Below are 11730 nucleotides of genomic sequence, written 5' to 3'. Positions count from 1 at the left end.
GGACGGGGACAGGAACCGGGGCCGCGGGAGGGTCGGGGGCGCGGGGCTGGGGGACGGGGACCGCGGGAGGGTCGGGGCCGCGGGGGTGGGGGACGGCGACGGGGGCCGCGGGAGGGTCGGGAGCGCGGGCTGTGGGGCCAGAGGGGCGAGAATGCCCCTCAGGAGGGAGCCCTGGGGTGGATGACCCGGGTGGTCGGGGTTGGGGCCTGGCGGGCAGGAGAGCAGGCGCCAGGGCGCCGAGGCTTATTCCCCAGGTTGATTTGGGTCAGGTAGCTTCTCCCAGCGCAGACATGCCCTGGTGGTGGGGCCCCAGGGGTCCTCCGTCCTGCGGGTGCCCAGCCTTGCGCTGGCCTCCAGGCTGCCGCCCCCTGTGGGCCTCAGTGCAGGTTGAGTGAGTGAACCCCTCAGCTGGGGGCCAGTTAACCCCCCAGCTGGCTTTCCTCATCTGGCAGGGCTGCGGGCAGGCCGGCATGACCTCCGTATCAGAGGGCTTTCCGCGGGGGCCAGCAGACAGGGTGGTCTCCGACCGGGCGGTAGCACCAGGCCAATGCAGTGGTCCCAGCTCTTCCGCCCTGGAACACTCGTGGTGCTTCCCGCTGATTCCTGGCTTTACCCCGCCGCAGGGGTCAGCGCCATGATAGCCAAGCTTGCCAAAACCTGCACGCTCCGCATCAGCCCGCAGAAGCTGAACTTCATCCTCTCGGACAAAGTGGCCAGCGGAGGGGTGAGCATGTGGTGTGAGCTGGAACAGGTGAGCAGGCGGTGCTGGAGGCCTGGGGACTCCACCCCCGGGGCCGCCGGAGAGGCCACACAGGGCCCTGCTTTTCCTTCCCTTAGGAGAACTTCTTCCGTGAATTCCAAATGGAGGGGGTGTCTGCAGAAAACAACGCCATCTATTTAGAGCTGATGTCGGAAAATTTATCTCGAGCATTGAAAACGGCCCAGAATGCCAGAGCCTTGAAGATCAAGTTGACGAATAAACACTTTCCCTGCCTCACGGTCTCTATAGAGCTGGTGAGCAGGAGAGAGCATTTCGGACACTTCCCAGAAGGGATACAAGTGCCTGTAAATCTAGGTGTTTCAGCGATATGGAGAAAGCTAGTTGGTTTTATTAAAAGGAAAGATGTGTGCACGCATACTTGCTTTCTGTTGGAGTCAGGCCTCCTCGTAATTTAATAGTGTCGTGATCATATCGCATTCAGCTAGGACCCTGCCTTTTCCCGAACCAGAGCATTCCTGCACCTTCTCCCGTCTGCATATCCCCGCACAGAATCATGCTTTCCATCCAGTTCCACCGTGGAGGGGTTTTCCCCACCTCCTCTGTGACACCTTTGGGTGACCTCTCGTTCTCCCAGAATGCACACGTCTTCAGTGCTGTTTCCAAAAGCCTCTATCACCTGGCTCTCCTCGGGACACACACCCCACAGGCCCTCCTGGCTCACAGGACAGCGTTCACATGTCTTACGGTGATGTCCAGAGCCCTGCACGCCTGGCCCCACCTGTCTTGGAGCCAAATCGCCAACTACCACCGTCCAAATGGTTCCCCAGAGTGTCCCCTTCTTGCCCAGCTCCCAGACTTTGGGGACCCTGGGGCTCCTGTTTGGAATGTCTCCCCTTCTGGCTCCCTGAAACCTGCAGCCTGGTGCTGCTCCTCCCCACCTTCCCTCACGCTGCAGCTTTTTTAAAAAAGATTATTTACTTATTTGAGAGAGAGAGAGAGCATGCAGGGGGAGCAGCAGAGGGAGAGGGAGAAACAGGCAGCCTGACACGGGACTCGATCCCACTACCCTGGGATCATGACCTGAGCCGAAGGCAGACACCCCTGTGTGTGTTGGTTTCTTGCTTATTGACCCATGTGGGCCCCTGGAACATGGGGACCTGTCTTATTCACCACATGTCCAACTCCTTACGGGACTCCGAGCAGAACAGGTCCGCCATAAATATTTGGTGAATGGACTTTGATGAAGAAATTAAGAACATTCCATTTAGATTTGGTATCAATGTCTGTTTATCCTTCGGTTACTCTGTTTGCTTATTTAATGTTGACACTATGGAAATATGTTTTAATTTTTCTCTTGGCAGTTATCTGTGTCGAGCAGTAGCCGCATTGTGACACATGACATCCCTGTTAAGGTTATTCCTAGAAAATTGTGGAAGGATTTGCAAGAACCTACAGTCCCAGTTTCCGATGTGAGTGATGCCCATCGTCTTCTGCTCATGATGTGTTCTGTGGTGTGATTAGAATTCCCTGATGTTAGTTCTGGGCTCGCAGTATATTTTATTTAAAAATTGTATAGTACCTGAGGGGAAACACTAGTCATTTTTAAAGAACACTCCAGGAAAATCTTGCAGTATTTGCCTTTCACTGTTTACGTAAAACACCTTAAGACAGTGTTGCATATAGTAGAAACGCCACACTCTACACACAGGAGAGCGAAGTGCTTGGATCGTTGTGCTTGAGTAAAACTAACCTAAAGTAGCACTTGCGGGGACAGTCGGTTCAGCAGGGGCCAAGAGGGGGCTCCTGCAGTCCTGCTGGCAGGAATCCCAGAGCCCCTCAGAGGAGCGATGATACCAAAGGGCCCTCTGCCTCTCGCTCACAGTTTCTGGAAGAAATGCTGAAAGGGGGTTGGTTTAGACTATTGACTCTTGCTGGAAGGCCCCTGCGCCAACCGCGCCACCTCGGGCATTGTTTGGAAGTCGGCGCCCCCGCCAGGGCCAGGCTTGCTCGCGGTGTCCGTCAGGGTGGGAGGAGGCCACGCACGCTCCGGCCCCTCAGAGGACGGGCCCCCGCGGGCGCTGAGTGTCATCCCCTGGGCGCATGCAGCGGCATCTCAGCTGAAGGGCTACATCCTGGCCCTGGGAGAATGCCCACAGGGACGCGGTCGCCCAGGTAACCAGAGGCCAGCAGGAGGGAGCAAAGTTGAAAAGTTGTTTTTCTTTCCGTGTTTTGAAAGAAGCTTTATTCAGACAGCTTTACAACAGGATTTCAGAGCGTTTAAGCAGACACACATTCCAAACACAGTTAGCGAGCACCTGTCCGTACTTGACTGTGTTCATGTTTTTTTAACCCTTCTGATGTGTCTTGTTGGTTTTGTAGGTTAGTATTTATTTACCAGTCTTGAAGACGATGAAGAGCATCGTGGAAAAAATGAAAAACATCAGCAATCACCTTGTAAGTGATGCCTTCTTTAGAAAAGCGTAGTCCATGTCTTTCAGAAGTGTTCGATTCAGGCTGTGTGCCTGGGAGGAGGCCTGGCCTGGTGGAGGCGTGGATGCCTTTACGCTCACCCCGTGGTGTCCCGGGGGCTCCAGGGACACGGCCCGTGCGGAGAGCCCGCCGATCCACAGCCGCCTGTGGAACCCTGTCCGAGCGCTTCTCCGCTCCCTTCACTGGCGAGAGTTTTGTGTTTGCCTTCATCCCTCCTATTTACTCCATGGCACATTAAGAATATGTTCAACAGTTTGGGCCTTGGTTCCTTACGTCTTAGCCAGCACATTCCATATTTCATCTGCTAACGTGTATCTCCTGAATGGATCACTGGTGTTGGCCGGGAGTGGAGTGTCCTGTCCACTTAGCCCCAGAACGTCCATGTTCTCCTGTGGCTTCTGTTGATCTGGTTGTCAGGCTGGGAGCTTCCTCTGGGCCGGCTCTGGGCACCTCCAAGAGACTCAGCGTGGCCCAGGAGGGAAAAGGCAGGGCAATTAATCCAAGGCTCTGGTTGTTCTTTCGGTCCAGTGGAAATGACTCAGCAGAGTGGCCCAGACAGAGTTATCAGAGGTGTTTTTTGTGCCTCCAGAATGTGTAAAAACAGAGATTTCATGGCGTGGCTGCTACAGTCTAGAATACTCGGGGGCAAGTGTTCCAGAGCGGCCAAACACACAGCGAGCGTGACTTGGTGACCAGAATTCCGCGTCTGAAGGTCGTAGGGAGAGAAAGAGTGGGAAGGAGGGGGCTCAGCCCGGAGGTGGTCAGATGCCCTCGCTGAGACCCCTGCCCTTCCCCCACCTCCTGCAGGGAGGGGTGCGGCCCGCAGGGCGGTGCGTGGGGCAACCGTGCAGGAGCAGGGGAGACCTGCACGGGCCGGCAGGAGACCACGCCAGGCTTCCGGTGGTCCCCCTCCCGCTCCAGCTTCGGGGGTCTCGTGAGGCCAGCTGAGGTTCTGGTTCAGGAGGTGTGCCTGGGGTCTGGGGCCCAGTCCCCATGCGCGTCCAGGCGCCGTGTCGGTGGCCGTGGTGGGAGCTCTGTCCTGCTCTGCCTCGCCTCCTAGCTCAGAAGCACCTTCGCAGAGCCACATGTCAGCTTCGTGGTTAAAGCAGGAGTGACGGCGTCGTGACATGGTGACCAAGGGGGAGTCCTCAGGGCCACACAGATGCGGGGCCCTTCCCAGCCGCATCGTGCAGCCCGTGGGACCCGTGGGAGCCGTGCCAGGTGTCACCAGAAGCGGGCAGGATGGCGCGGCTTCACGGGGGCCTTGCTGCTCTCTGGGCGCGGAGAGGCACTTCCTGTTGGGTGCCCAGCACACTGGGTCAGTCTTCCAGAAGTGGTAGGTGATTATCGCTCAAGAAATCGCGGGAAGAAGTAGGGTGTTACCCAGACCCGTAAGAGAGGGAGTAGCGCTGGAGTGGGGGGTGTTCCCGATGACAGTGACCAGCGCTCCGAGAACTAGCCCTTCATTCCTTCCCTCACTGCGTTTTGGTGGCGTGACGCTGGGGGTGCTCAGGGAGGGGGTTTAATGTGTGATCACTTGGGTGTTAGGACTCGGAAGAAAGCCGAGAACAGCCTGGAAGGCTGAAGTGAGTCTCAAACCATGGCAAGCTGCTTTCCTGAATTAAATCTTTATATAAATCACTGTTTTTCAAAAGCAATTAGAACCTACAGGCTGTTTTATATTATTTCAGTCAGGCATTGTTTCTGGATTTCAGGAGGGTGGGCGTAGAAATACGACAGTATATTTCTAGGTTCGCTTGTAAAGTTGACAGCAAACACTTAACATTTGAGGGCACGTTTCTGAGATGATGCAAGTTAGTTGGAGGGCTGTTTTCTATTTAATTTCCAAAGCCTCCGGGGCGCCTGGCCAGCTCAGTCTGTGGAGCATGTGAGTCCGTGCCCGGCTTCTGGTGGGCCTCCCACTCACAGTCTCATAGTCATGAGTTCAAGCCCCACATTGGGGGTAGAGATGACTTTAAAATAAAATCTTAAAAAAACCCCTCAGAGGGGCGCCTGGGTGGTTCAGATGGTTAAGCGTCTGCCTTCGGCTCAGGTCATGATCCCGGGGTCCTGGGATCGAGTCCCGCATCGGGCTCCCTGCTAGGCAGGGAGCCTGCTTCTCCCTCTGCCTCTGCCTCTCTCCCTCTCCCTCTGCCTCTCTCCCTGCTCATGCTTTCTCTCTCTCTGTATCTCTGTGTCTCAAATGAATAAATAAAATCTTTAAAAAAAAAAAAAAACCCCTCAGAGATAAGTGCTCACTCAAGTTCAGACAGGTTTTCAGGTTTGTTTCTAGAACGAGAAATCCTCAAGAGTTCACCACTGTTAGGGAACAGGAATGAGGAATACTAGACCGTGCTCACTATGTATAGAGACGTGGCGGCCCCAGAGCCCAGAGCCGTGTGGGCAGGGCGCCCTCTGCTGCCCCCGGGTCTCAGACCTCTGCTGCCCCATGTCTTCCCACGGGTGTCCTGTGTTGGTGGGTGAACAGAACTCCGCCTTGCAAACGGCTATGTGGATTCCCGAAGACCTGCAGCCTTTAGGAAGGGGAGGTGCCGACGTCCCGGAGAGAAGCACAGCGTGCCGCGGGCGGATCTCTCTGAACTTCACTGGTGGATCTTGTCCCCTTACAAAAGCCTGCTGGTTGGTGGGGGAGGCTGGAGCTTGAAAGGAGTGCTGTGAGTGACCTTGGAAATGTCACGGACAGGGATGGGAGGGAGGGCGGGTACCGGGCGGCAGCCGGCGCCTGTCACCGAGCCCAGGTTACCCAGCCCAACCCGTGAGCTTGGTTTTTAAGTAAGGGATTATGTTCCCAGGAAGTTCTCGAGGTTTTGTGGTGGTAGTTAGGACACAGGTTTGGCCGTTTAAAGAATAAGGCCGTGGGCGAGCTTCTAACTTGCACGTTCCCCTCCCACTTGTAGCAGATGCACCACGTCTCTGTTGTCAGAGCGTAAAGCGGTTCCCCGGGACTCTGCCCCTGCAGCCCCCTGTAAGTGTGGGGTGCCGTTTGCACCGCACAGGGACAGCGAACGGCCGTGGGCTCGTCGAGCTGTCGTCTAGCCGGCCACTTGGGAGGGACTTGCGGGAGCCGCGTTGCTTCGTGTCCCCGTCTGGGCGAGGTCATCCTGGCAGGATGGGCCACCCTGGCTTGTGCTGCGTGCTCTCTCTGTGTCACTGAGAGTAGTGTGGCTTTCGTGGTGGGACAGGCGCGGCGAGGGACCTTCTCTGGAGCCGCTGTGGGCCGCTCCGGCCGGTTTTCCTCAGCGCGCGGGCAGCAACCCTCTGTCCCCCCTGTCCCCCCAGTCCCCCCAGCCCCGGAGCGCGGGCAGTGTCCCCCGTAGGTGCGTCCCTTCATGCGCTTTGCCCCCCCCCCGCCGTTTCCGGGGTTCCTTGTGGACTGCTAGTCCTCCTTGCGTTTCACTGGGTCCCCTTCAGGTCTTTTGGTCTCTGTTGCTGCTGGGCAGTTTCTGTGTCCTGTGTGTCGTCCTCACTGTCTCATTGCACACTCCGGGGCCCCGCTGCTCCTGTCCTTCTGGTCTGGTCTCTGCTGGTGAAGTGTTTCCTTCCCTTTCGGAGTCCGCCTGTGCCTGCGTGAGGCTGGCCAGGCACTTCTGAGCTCCCCTGACTCGGCCTCGGGCTCTGCGTTCTCCCTTCCGTCATTGGCGGTTTCCCCCCGCGGGTCACTCTGCGTCTCTGGGCGCGCTCTTCGGCCGCTGTTTCTGTCTTTCCCGAAGGTCTTGGTGTGGGGCTTGACCACAGTCCTTCTAGGAGTCCTCTTAGAGGGCGGGTTTTCATTTTCCGGGTGGGAGTGGGACCAGGACGGTTGGAGCTCGAGAACTTAGGGTTCTCTGTCCCTCGTGACCACAGCACGCTGCCTCCCCCGTAGCGGCCCCTTCGACGTCACCTCTCTCTCTCTGTCCTTCCCTCCTGTAAACGTCGCGTCCCCGTTTTGCTCACCTTGCGCTTTTGCTCCCGAGGCTTCCTGTCACCGCTGGCTCTTCCCAGGGACCTGGGGTCAGGCCTCCCATGCCCCCTCCCAGTCCCACCGCTTCCGGCGGGGGTTTTGGAATCCTCTGTGTCTGCGGATGCCCGGTGGGTCTCGCTGCCCTCGGGAGTGGTCTAGGGCTATGGGGCTGCCATGTCACCTGGTTTGGCAGAAGCTGATGTCCCCCCCTTGCTTTCCTTTTCTTTTTTACGACTATAAAATAACTCAATTTTCAGATTATCGAAGCAAACCTAAGTGGAGAATTGAACTTGAAAATAGAAACAGAACTAGTGTGTGTTACAACTCACTTTAAAGACCTGGGGAACCCTCCATCAGGTAAGTTTTCTGGAGGTTCGTGTTCTGCGGGTAATACATTGTTTCAGGTGGCACAGCTTGCTGAGCTCTCTGCCTGGAAAACGGAAGAAATCTCAGTTTCATGCCTAGGGAGGGAACAGGCAGCTGAGGCCCGCGCGGGGAAGGTCGGGCTCCCCGGCCTGAGGAGTGGCACCTGCCCCAGTGGTCCCTGGGGAACCCTGGTAGCCTGTTCTGCCCATTTTTCACCTGGAATGGCATAAGGTAGACAAGGTTTGCTTCCTCCCACTTTTAGCCCCTAGTATTTATGAAATTAGATTAGCAGGTGGCAGCTTTCCTCGCCTGACCACAGTTTTCTTCCCCTACACAGTAACAAAGACCATGGGACCAATTTAGTAGCAGTGAATGACAGGGTAACTGACCAGACTGGGGGAACGGGGGACCCGAGTGGTGTCCACAGAGCTCGTGGCCAGGGACGGCGCACTTAGTGGGTGCTAGAGCGGTTGGCAGGCGGGGCCCCGGGAAGTCCGCTGATGACGTGCAAACTGGATTAGTCCCATGCATGTTCTTTTTTTTTTCCTTAAGATTTTATTTATTTTAGAGAGAAAGTGAGTGGGGGAGGGGCAGAGGGAGAGGGAGAAGCAGACCCCCCGCTGAGCGTAGAGCCTAGCAGTGTGGGTCTCCATCCCAGGACCCTGAGATCATGACCAGAGCTGAAGGCAGACGCTTCACCAGCTGAGCCCCCCAGGTGCCCCTCCCCCCATGCATATTCTTAACCACCCGATAGACCCACCACTTTCACAGTTAAAATGTGTAAGTGCAAGTAGGGTTATCAAAGGCCCATCAGAGTGGCACAGCAAAGGGTTTTACTTCACAGTGAGGCGTGTATGCCAAGTGAAGTCCACACAATTAAGGCTTTGCTAACTCTTGGGTGAAATGACCGCCTTCGGTGTTACTTGTTTTATTTTAATAAATTACGGTAAGGGTTTTGTCTTTGATGCTTGCCCAGGGTCAAAAGGATCTTTTCTTTCTTTTCATTCTCCTTTCAAAGGAGCGGTCTTGGGTCAGCTCTGTGTGGTCCTGCTCCTCAGTACGTTCCAGGGTACTAATAGGGACCGGTGTCTTGGACGAAAATGGGGAGAGTGGGTCATATTTCAGGACACTGTAAAGGAAGATTCGCTGGGAATTTGCCTAGCGTTTTAGAAGGACTTGCTACCTGCTTGCTTGGCCATGACGGTGTTCACACCTTGGTGGGTCTCCAGGCTGCGCCAGTCAGCGGAAACAAATCATTCATTTCAGCTGTCATCACGCTGCCCCAGCTTCCCTGTCTCGTCCCGAGCTGTTCATGTCTTTGTAGCCTCTGAAGACGCCTCTCGGGATAGAGACCCAGAGCAGATGGCTGAGGTGCACATAGACATCCGGAAGCTCCTGCAGTTCCTCGCTGGGCAGCAAGTGAATCCCACGAAGGCCGTGTGCAGTGAGTGCGCGGGGATCGTTGTTCACGTTTCCGATTCCGTAATCAGAGGCAGACTCGCGGCGGTATGCGGTCTCATAGTTGCAGACACAGCTCAGCCTCAGGGACCCAGTGCTCTAGGGCCGGTGGGGGTCTGGGTTTTCCTGGATTCAGCAGCGCCTGGTGGGCCTCCGCCGCGCTGGCTTGGCACGGGGCTGTGGCTGCCTCACCTGGCCGTCGTGTGGGCGTCTGTACCTGGGGAGAAGCTTCCGGAGAATGGGTGCTGATCGTCCAGTCCTGCCCTGTTGGTCTGACCTGACGCAAGGAGCCCCTGACCCCATAAATTGGGCTTGGACTGAAGGTCCCCTGCTCTACCTTTGTTGCCTTTCTGGGTCTAAACCTGAGTGGTTCCTGCAGTTGTCCCATATCTGGGCATCTGGCTTCCTCTCGCCTCCTGATTTTTCACAGTGGTCCCTTGATCGGGGTTGGCCCTAACTTGGCTGTGCACCTGCCTCTCGGCTCTCGTCACTTATTGGCACATGAGGAAGGGCTTACTCGCCCCCGAACTTTTTAAGGCTTTTTCTGTCTCCTTGGCAACCAAGAGGGAGCTCCACCTTTCATGGAAGAACTGTCAGGCTGAGCACTCAGCCGGGGAGTGGAGCTGAGGACAGCCCAGGTGTGCACCCGACCGTTGGCAGATTGCCAGCACTCAAGACAAGGAATAGAGAATTCTAGGGCCCCGTGCCAAGGAACGACAGCCCTCCAGAAGGAGAGACACACAGCGAAGCAGATCACGGGAGGGCAGTTAGCGCGTCCAGAAGGCACTAGATGGGCTGATGGGGCACAGGAGGTGGTGTGCGGACAGAGGGCCCAGGTTAGGGATGGAGACGCTGGAATGGCTGGGTCCTGGGGCAGGTACCGGTGTCCCCGTGTGCTGCATCCTGAGAACCCTTGGCCTGGCCTGTTGCCTGTTCCTGGGGCTGAGGGTAGGAGCTGCACCTCAGCGTGGGGTCCGCGCAGGCTGAAGACGGTCCCCCCATCTGCTGACGAGCTCCAGACAGGCTGCTGGCTGTGGTCCTGGCGAGCCCTTCGAGTGGCCCCAGTGTAACCCAGCCGTGCCCTGTGCAGAGCGAAAGCCCAGTGGTGGGGTGGCATTGCCCTTGAGCACGCCCTCGTGGACCACTGAGGACAGAGGGCCTTGTTGGTTCTGGGCCAGGTGGCCAGCTGAGCTCCTGGTGCCCTCAGAAAGGGGACTTAGGGGTCCCCAAAAGTGGGAGAGATGGACCAGGAGATTGTGACAGCAAAATTTGGATTTGGATTTCTCCTATCCTTTCCCGCCTGTAGTTTCTGCCCCTGGGGTGGCATCCTCCAGGTGTCTGATCCACTGCCCCCACCCCCTCCGGGGTCACTGCCCCACGCCCTCCATCTCCACCCGCTGCCTCTCCTGGGGGGTGTTTCTGCTGGTGCTGTGCCCCTTCCCCACCCCCCATCCCCTGGGACCAGTCCCTCCTCGGCCTGGCACTTGGCCTGGCCCACCCTAATGGGCTCCATGTGGTCCCAGCTGCTGGCCTCGGAGGCCTGGAGAGCAGCCTGCCCTTGGCTCCCTGCGCCACTCCCGCCCCCACCTCTCACTGCTGTTGAACCGAGCGGCCCCCCAGGAAGTTTGCCCTTCACCCTGCACAGTGCCCGACCTGGGCCTTGGCGCGATGTGCACCCCTCCTACACCTTGGCACACACCACATCTGTCCCCCAGGGGAGGTGGGCCCTAGTGCTGGGCCTTCTCTGCACACTTAGGTTGCTCTTGGGTGGGAAACTTCATTTTCCTGGAAGGATCCTGATTTCAGTAAATGGGGCTTTTTCACCCAAGTCCTGGGCCTTGTCCCCCCTGCCTGTGGGCCGGTCCCACGGCGGGGAGTGGAGCGCGAGGAGGCCGGGCTCCAGGAGACGACGTAGGGGCTCAGTGAGAGGGGTCTTCGTGGTAACAGGTTTTCTTCTCTCCGCAGACATTGTCAGTAACAAGATTGTCCATTTTGATTTGCTCCATGAAGATGTTTCCCTGCAGTACTTCATCCCGGCTTTCTCCTAGACCGCCTCGCGGCCCGGGAGCGATGTGTCCTCACGGCCACGCATGTCTGTACATTTTCCTTCTCTTCCCTCCATGGTATTTTAGCTAAAAATTGAGTTCACGAAAGATAGTTGGATAAACATACTACTTTATGTGACTTCTTTGTTCTCGTGTCTGTTTTATTGTCAAGAAATGGAAAATGGGGACAAAAGCATGTATTTATCCAGATTTCAGGTAGGTTGAGGCTCCCAGACACTGCCCAACTCTGGCTCTGCTCCTCGGAGCCTGATAACTGGCCAGGGCTGCCCTCCTGCTGCCTTGGGCACGCAGAGGTCACCCAAAGCAGCAGGGGGGCTGTCCAGGGGTGTCCGACTGCGGCACGTGAAGGCCAGAGCCCCTGGGCTCAGCTGCCGGACCTGCCAGGGTTCCTGAAACCTGTGTGGGTCCCTAGTTACGGTCTTTACCACCCCTGTCTTCCACGTGCAGCACTCGGTCATTCTGGAAAGCACACCCGTGCATTTAGACAGAGAAGAGCTCCGTGAGCCTATGTTCAGGGCTGAGACCACGTCTGTGTGTCTGTTTGCGAGCCGGCCTGTGCTCTGCTGGGTCTGCTTTCTCATCCCCCACGGCCTGTCCCATCACATTCCATGGTGGGGGAGTCTCCTCTGCCCTGTGGATGGACACTGTGAACAGTGTCTTAACTTCCG

General features: G+C 56.9%; 1 protein-coding gene across 3 annotated transcripts; it reads left to right on the top strand.

Moving 5' to 3' along the window:
• Positions 1–213: 213 nt before the first annotated feature.
• HUS1 (HUS1 checkpoint clamp component) lies at positions 214–11180 on the top strand. Of its 3 annotated transcripts, none has more exons than XR_014141757.1 (7): positions 219–751; positions 838–1014; positions 2083–2190; positions 3101–3175; positions 7430–7529; positions 8805–8982; positions 10962–10991. XR_014141757.1 is itself a non-coding variant. In XM_081809868.1 (7 exons), exons 1-7 carry the CDS (start codon positions 548–550, stop codon positions 11042–11044), a joined length of 867 nt encoding a protein of 288 aa, XP_081665994.1. In that variant the 5' UTR covers positions 251–547; the 3' UTR covers positions 11045–11180. The 3 variants fall into 3 exon arrangements, 2 of the variants coding, with proteins under 2 accessions (XP_081665995.1, XP_081665994.1); XM_081809868.1 differs by having other exon boundaries at positions 251–751; positions 8863–8982; positions 10962–11180; XM_081809869.1 differs by lacking the exon at positions 10962–10991 and having other exon boundaries at positions 214–751; positions 8768–8900.
• The last annotated feature ends 550 nt before the right edge of the window (positions 11181–11730 follow it).

The sequence above is a fragment of the Leptonychotes weddellii genome, unplaced genomic scaffold (genome assembly GCF_054177405.1).
Source record: "Leptonychotes weddellii isolate Sample4059 unplaced genomic scaffold, ASM5417740v2 HiC_scaffold_1476, whole genome shotgun sequence".
NCBI classification, from domain to species: domain Eukaryota; kingdom Metazoa; phylum Chordata; class Mammalia; order Carnivora; family Phocidae; genus Leptonychotes; species Leptonychotes weddellii.
This window is presented reverse-complemented; position numbering and strand designations above follow the sequence as displayed.

Coding starts and splice junctions, on each gene's coding strand:
- HUS1 (XM_081809868.1), top strand. CDS start 548: ATGCAGTGGTCCCAGCTCTTCCGCCCTGGAACACTCGTGGTGCTTCCC. Junction 1,015..2,082: donor TCACGGTCTCTATAGAGCTG/GTGAGCAGGAGA, acceptor TTCTCTTGGCAG/TTATCTGTGTCGAGCAGTAG. Junction 7,530..8,862: donor CCTGGGGAACCCTCCATCAG/GTAAGTTTTCTG, acceptor ATGTCTTTGTAG/CCTCTGAAGACGCCTCTCGG.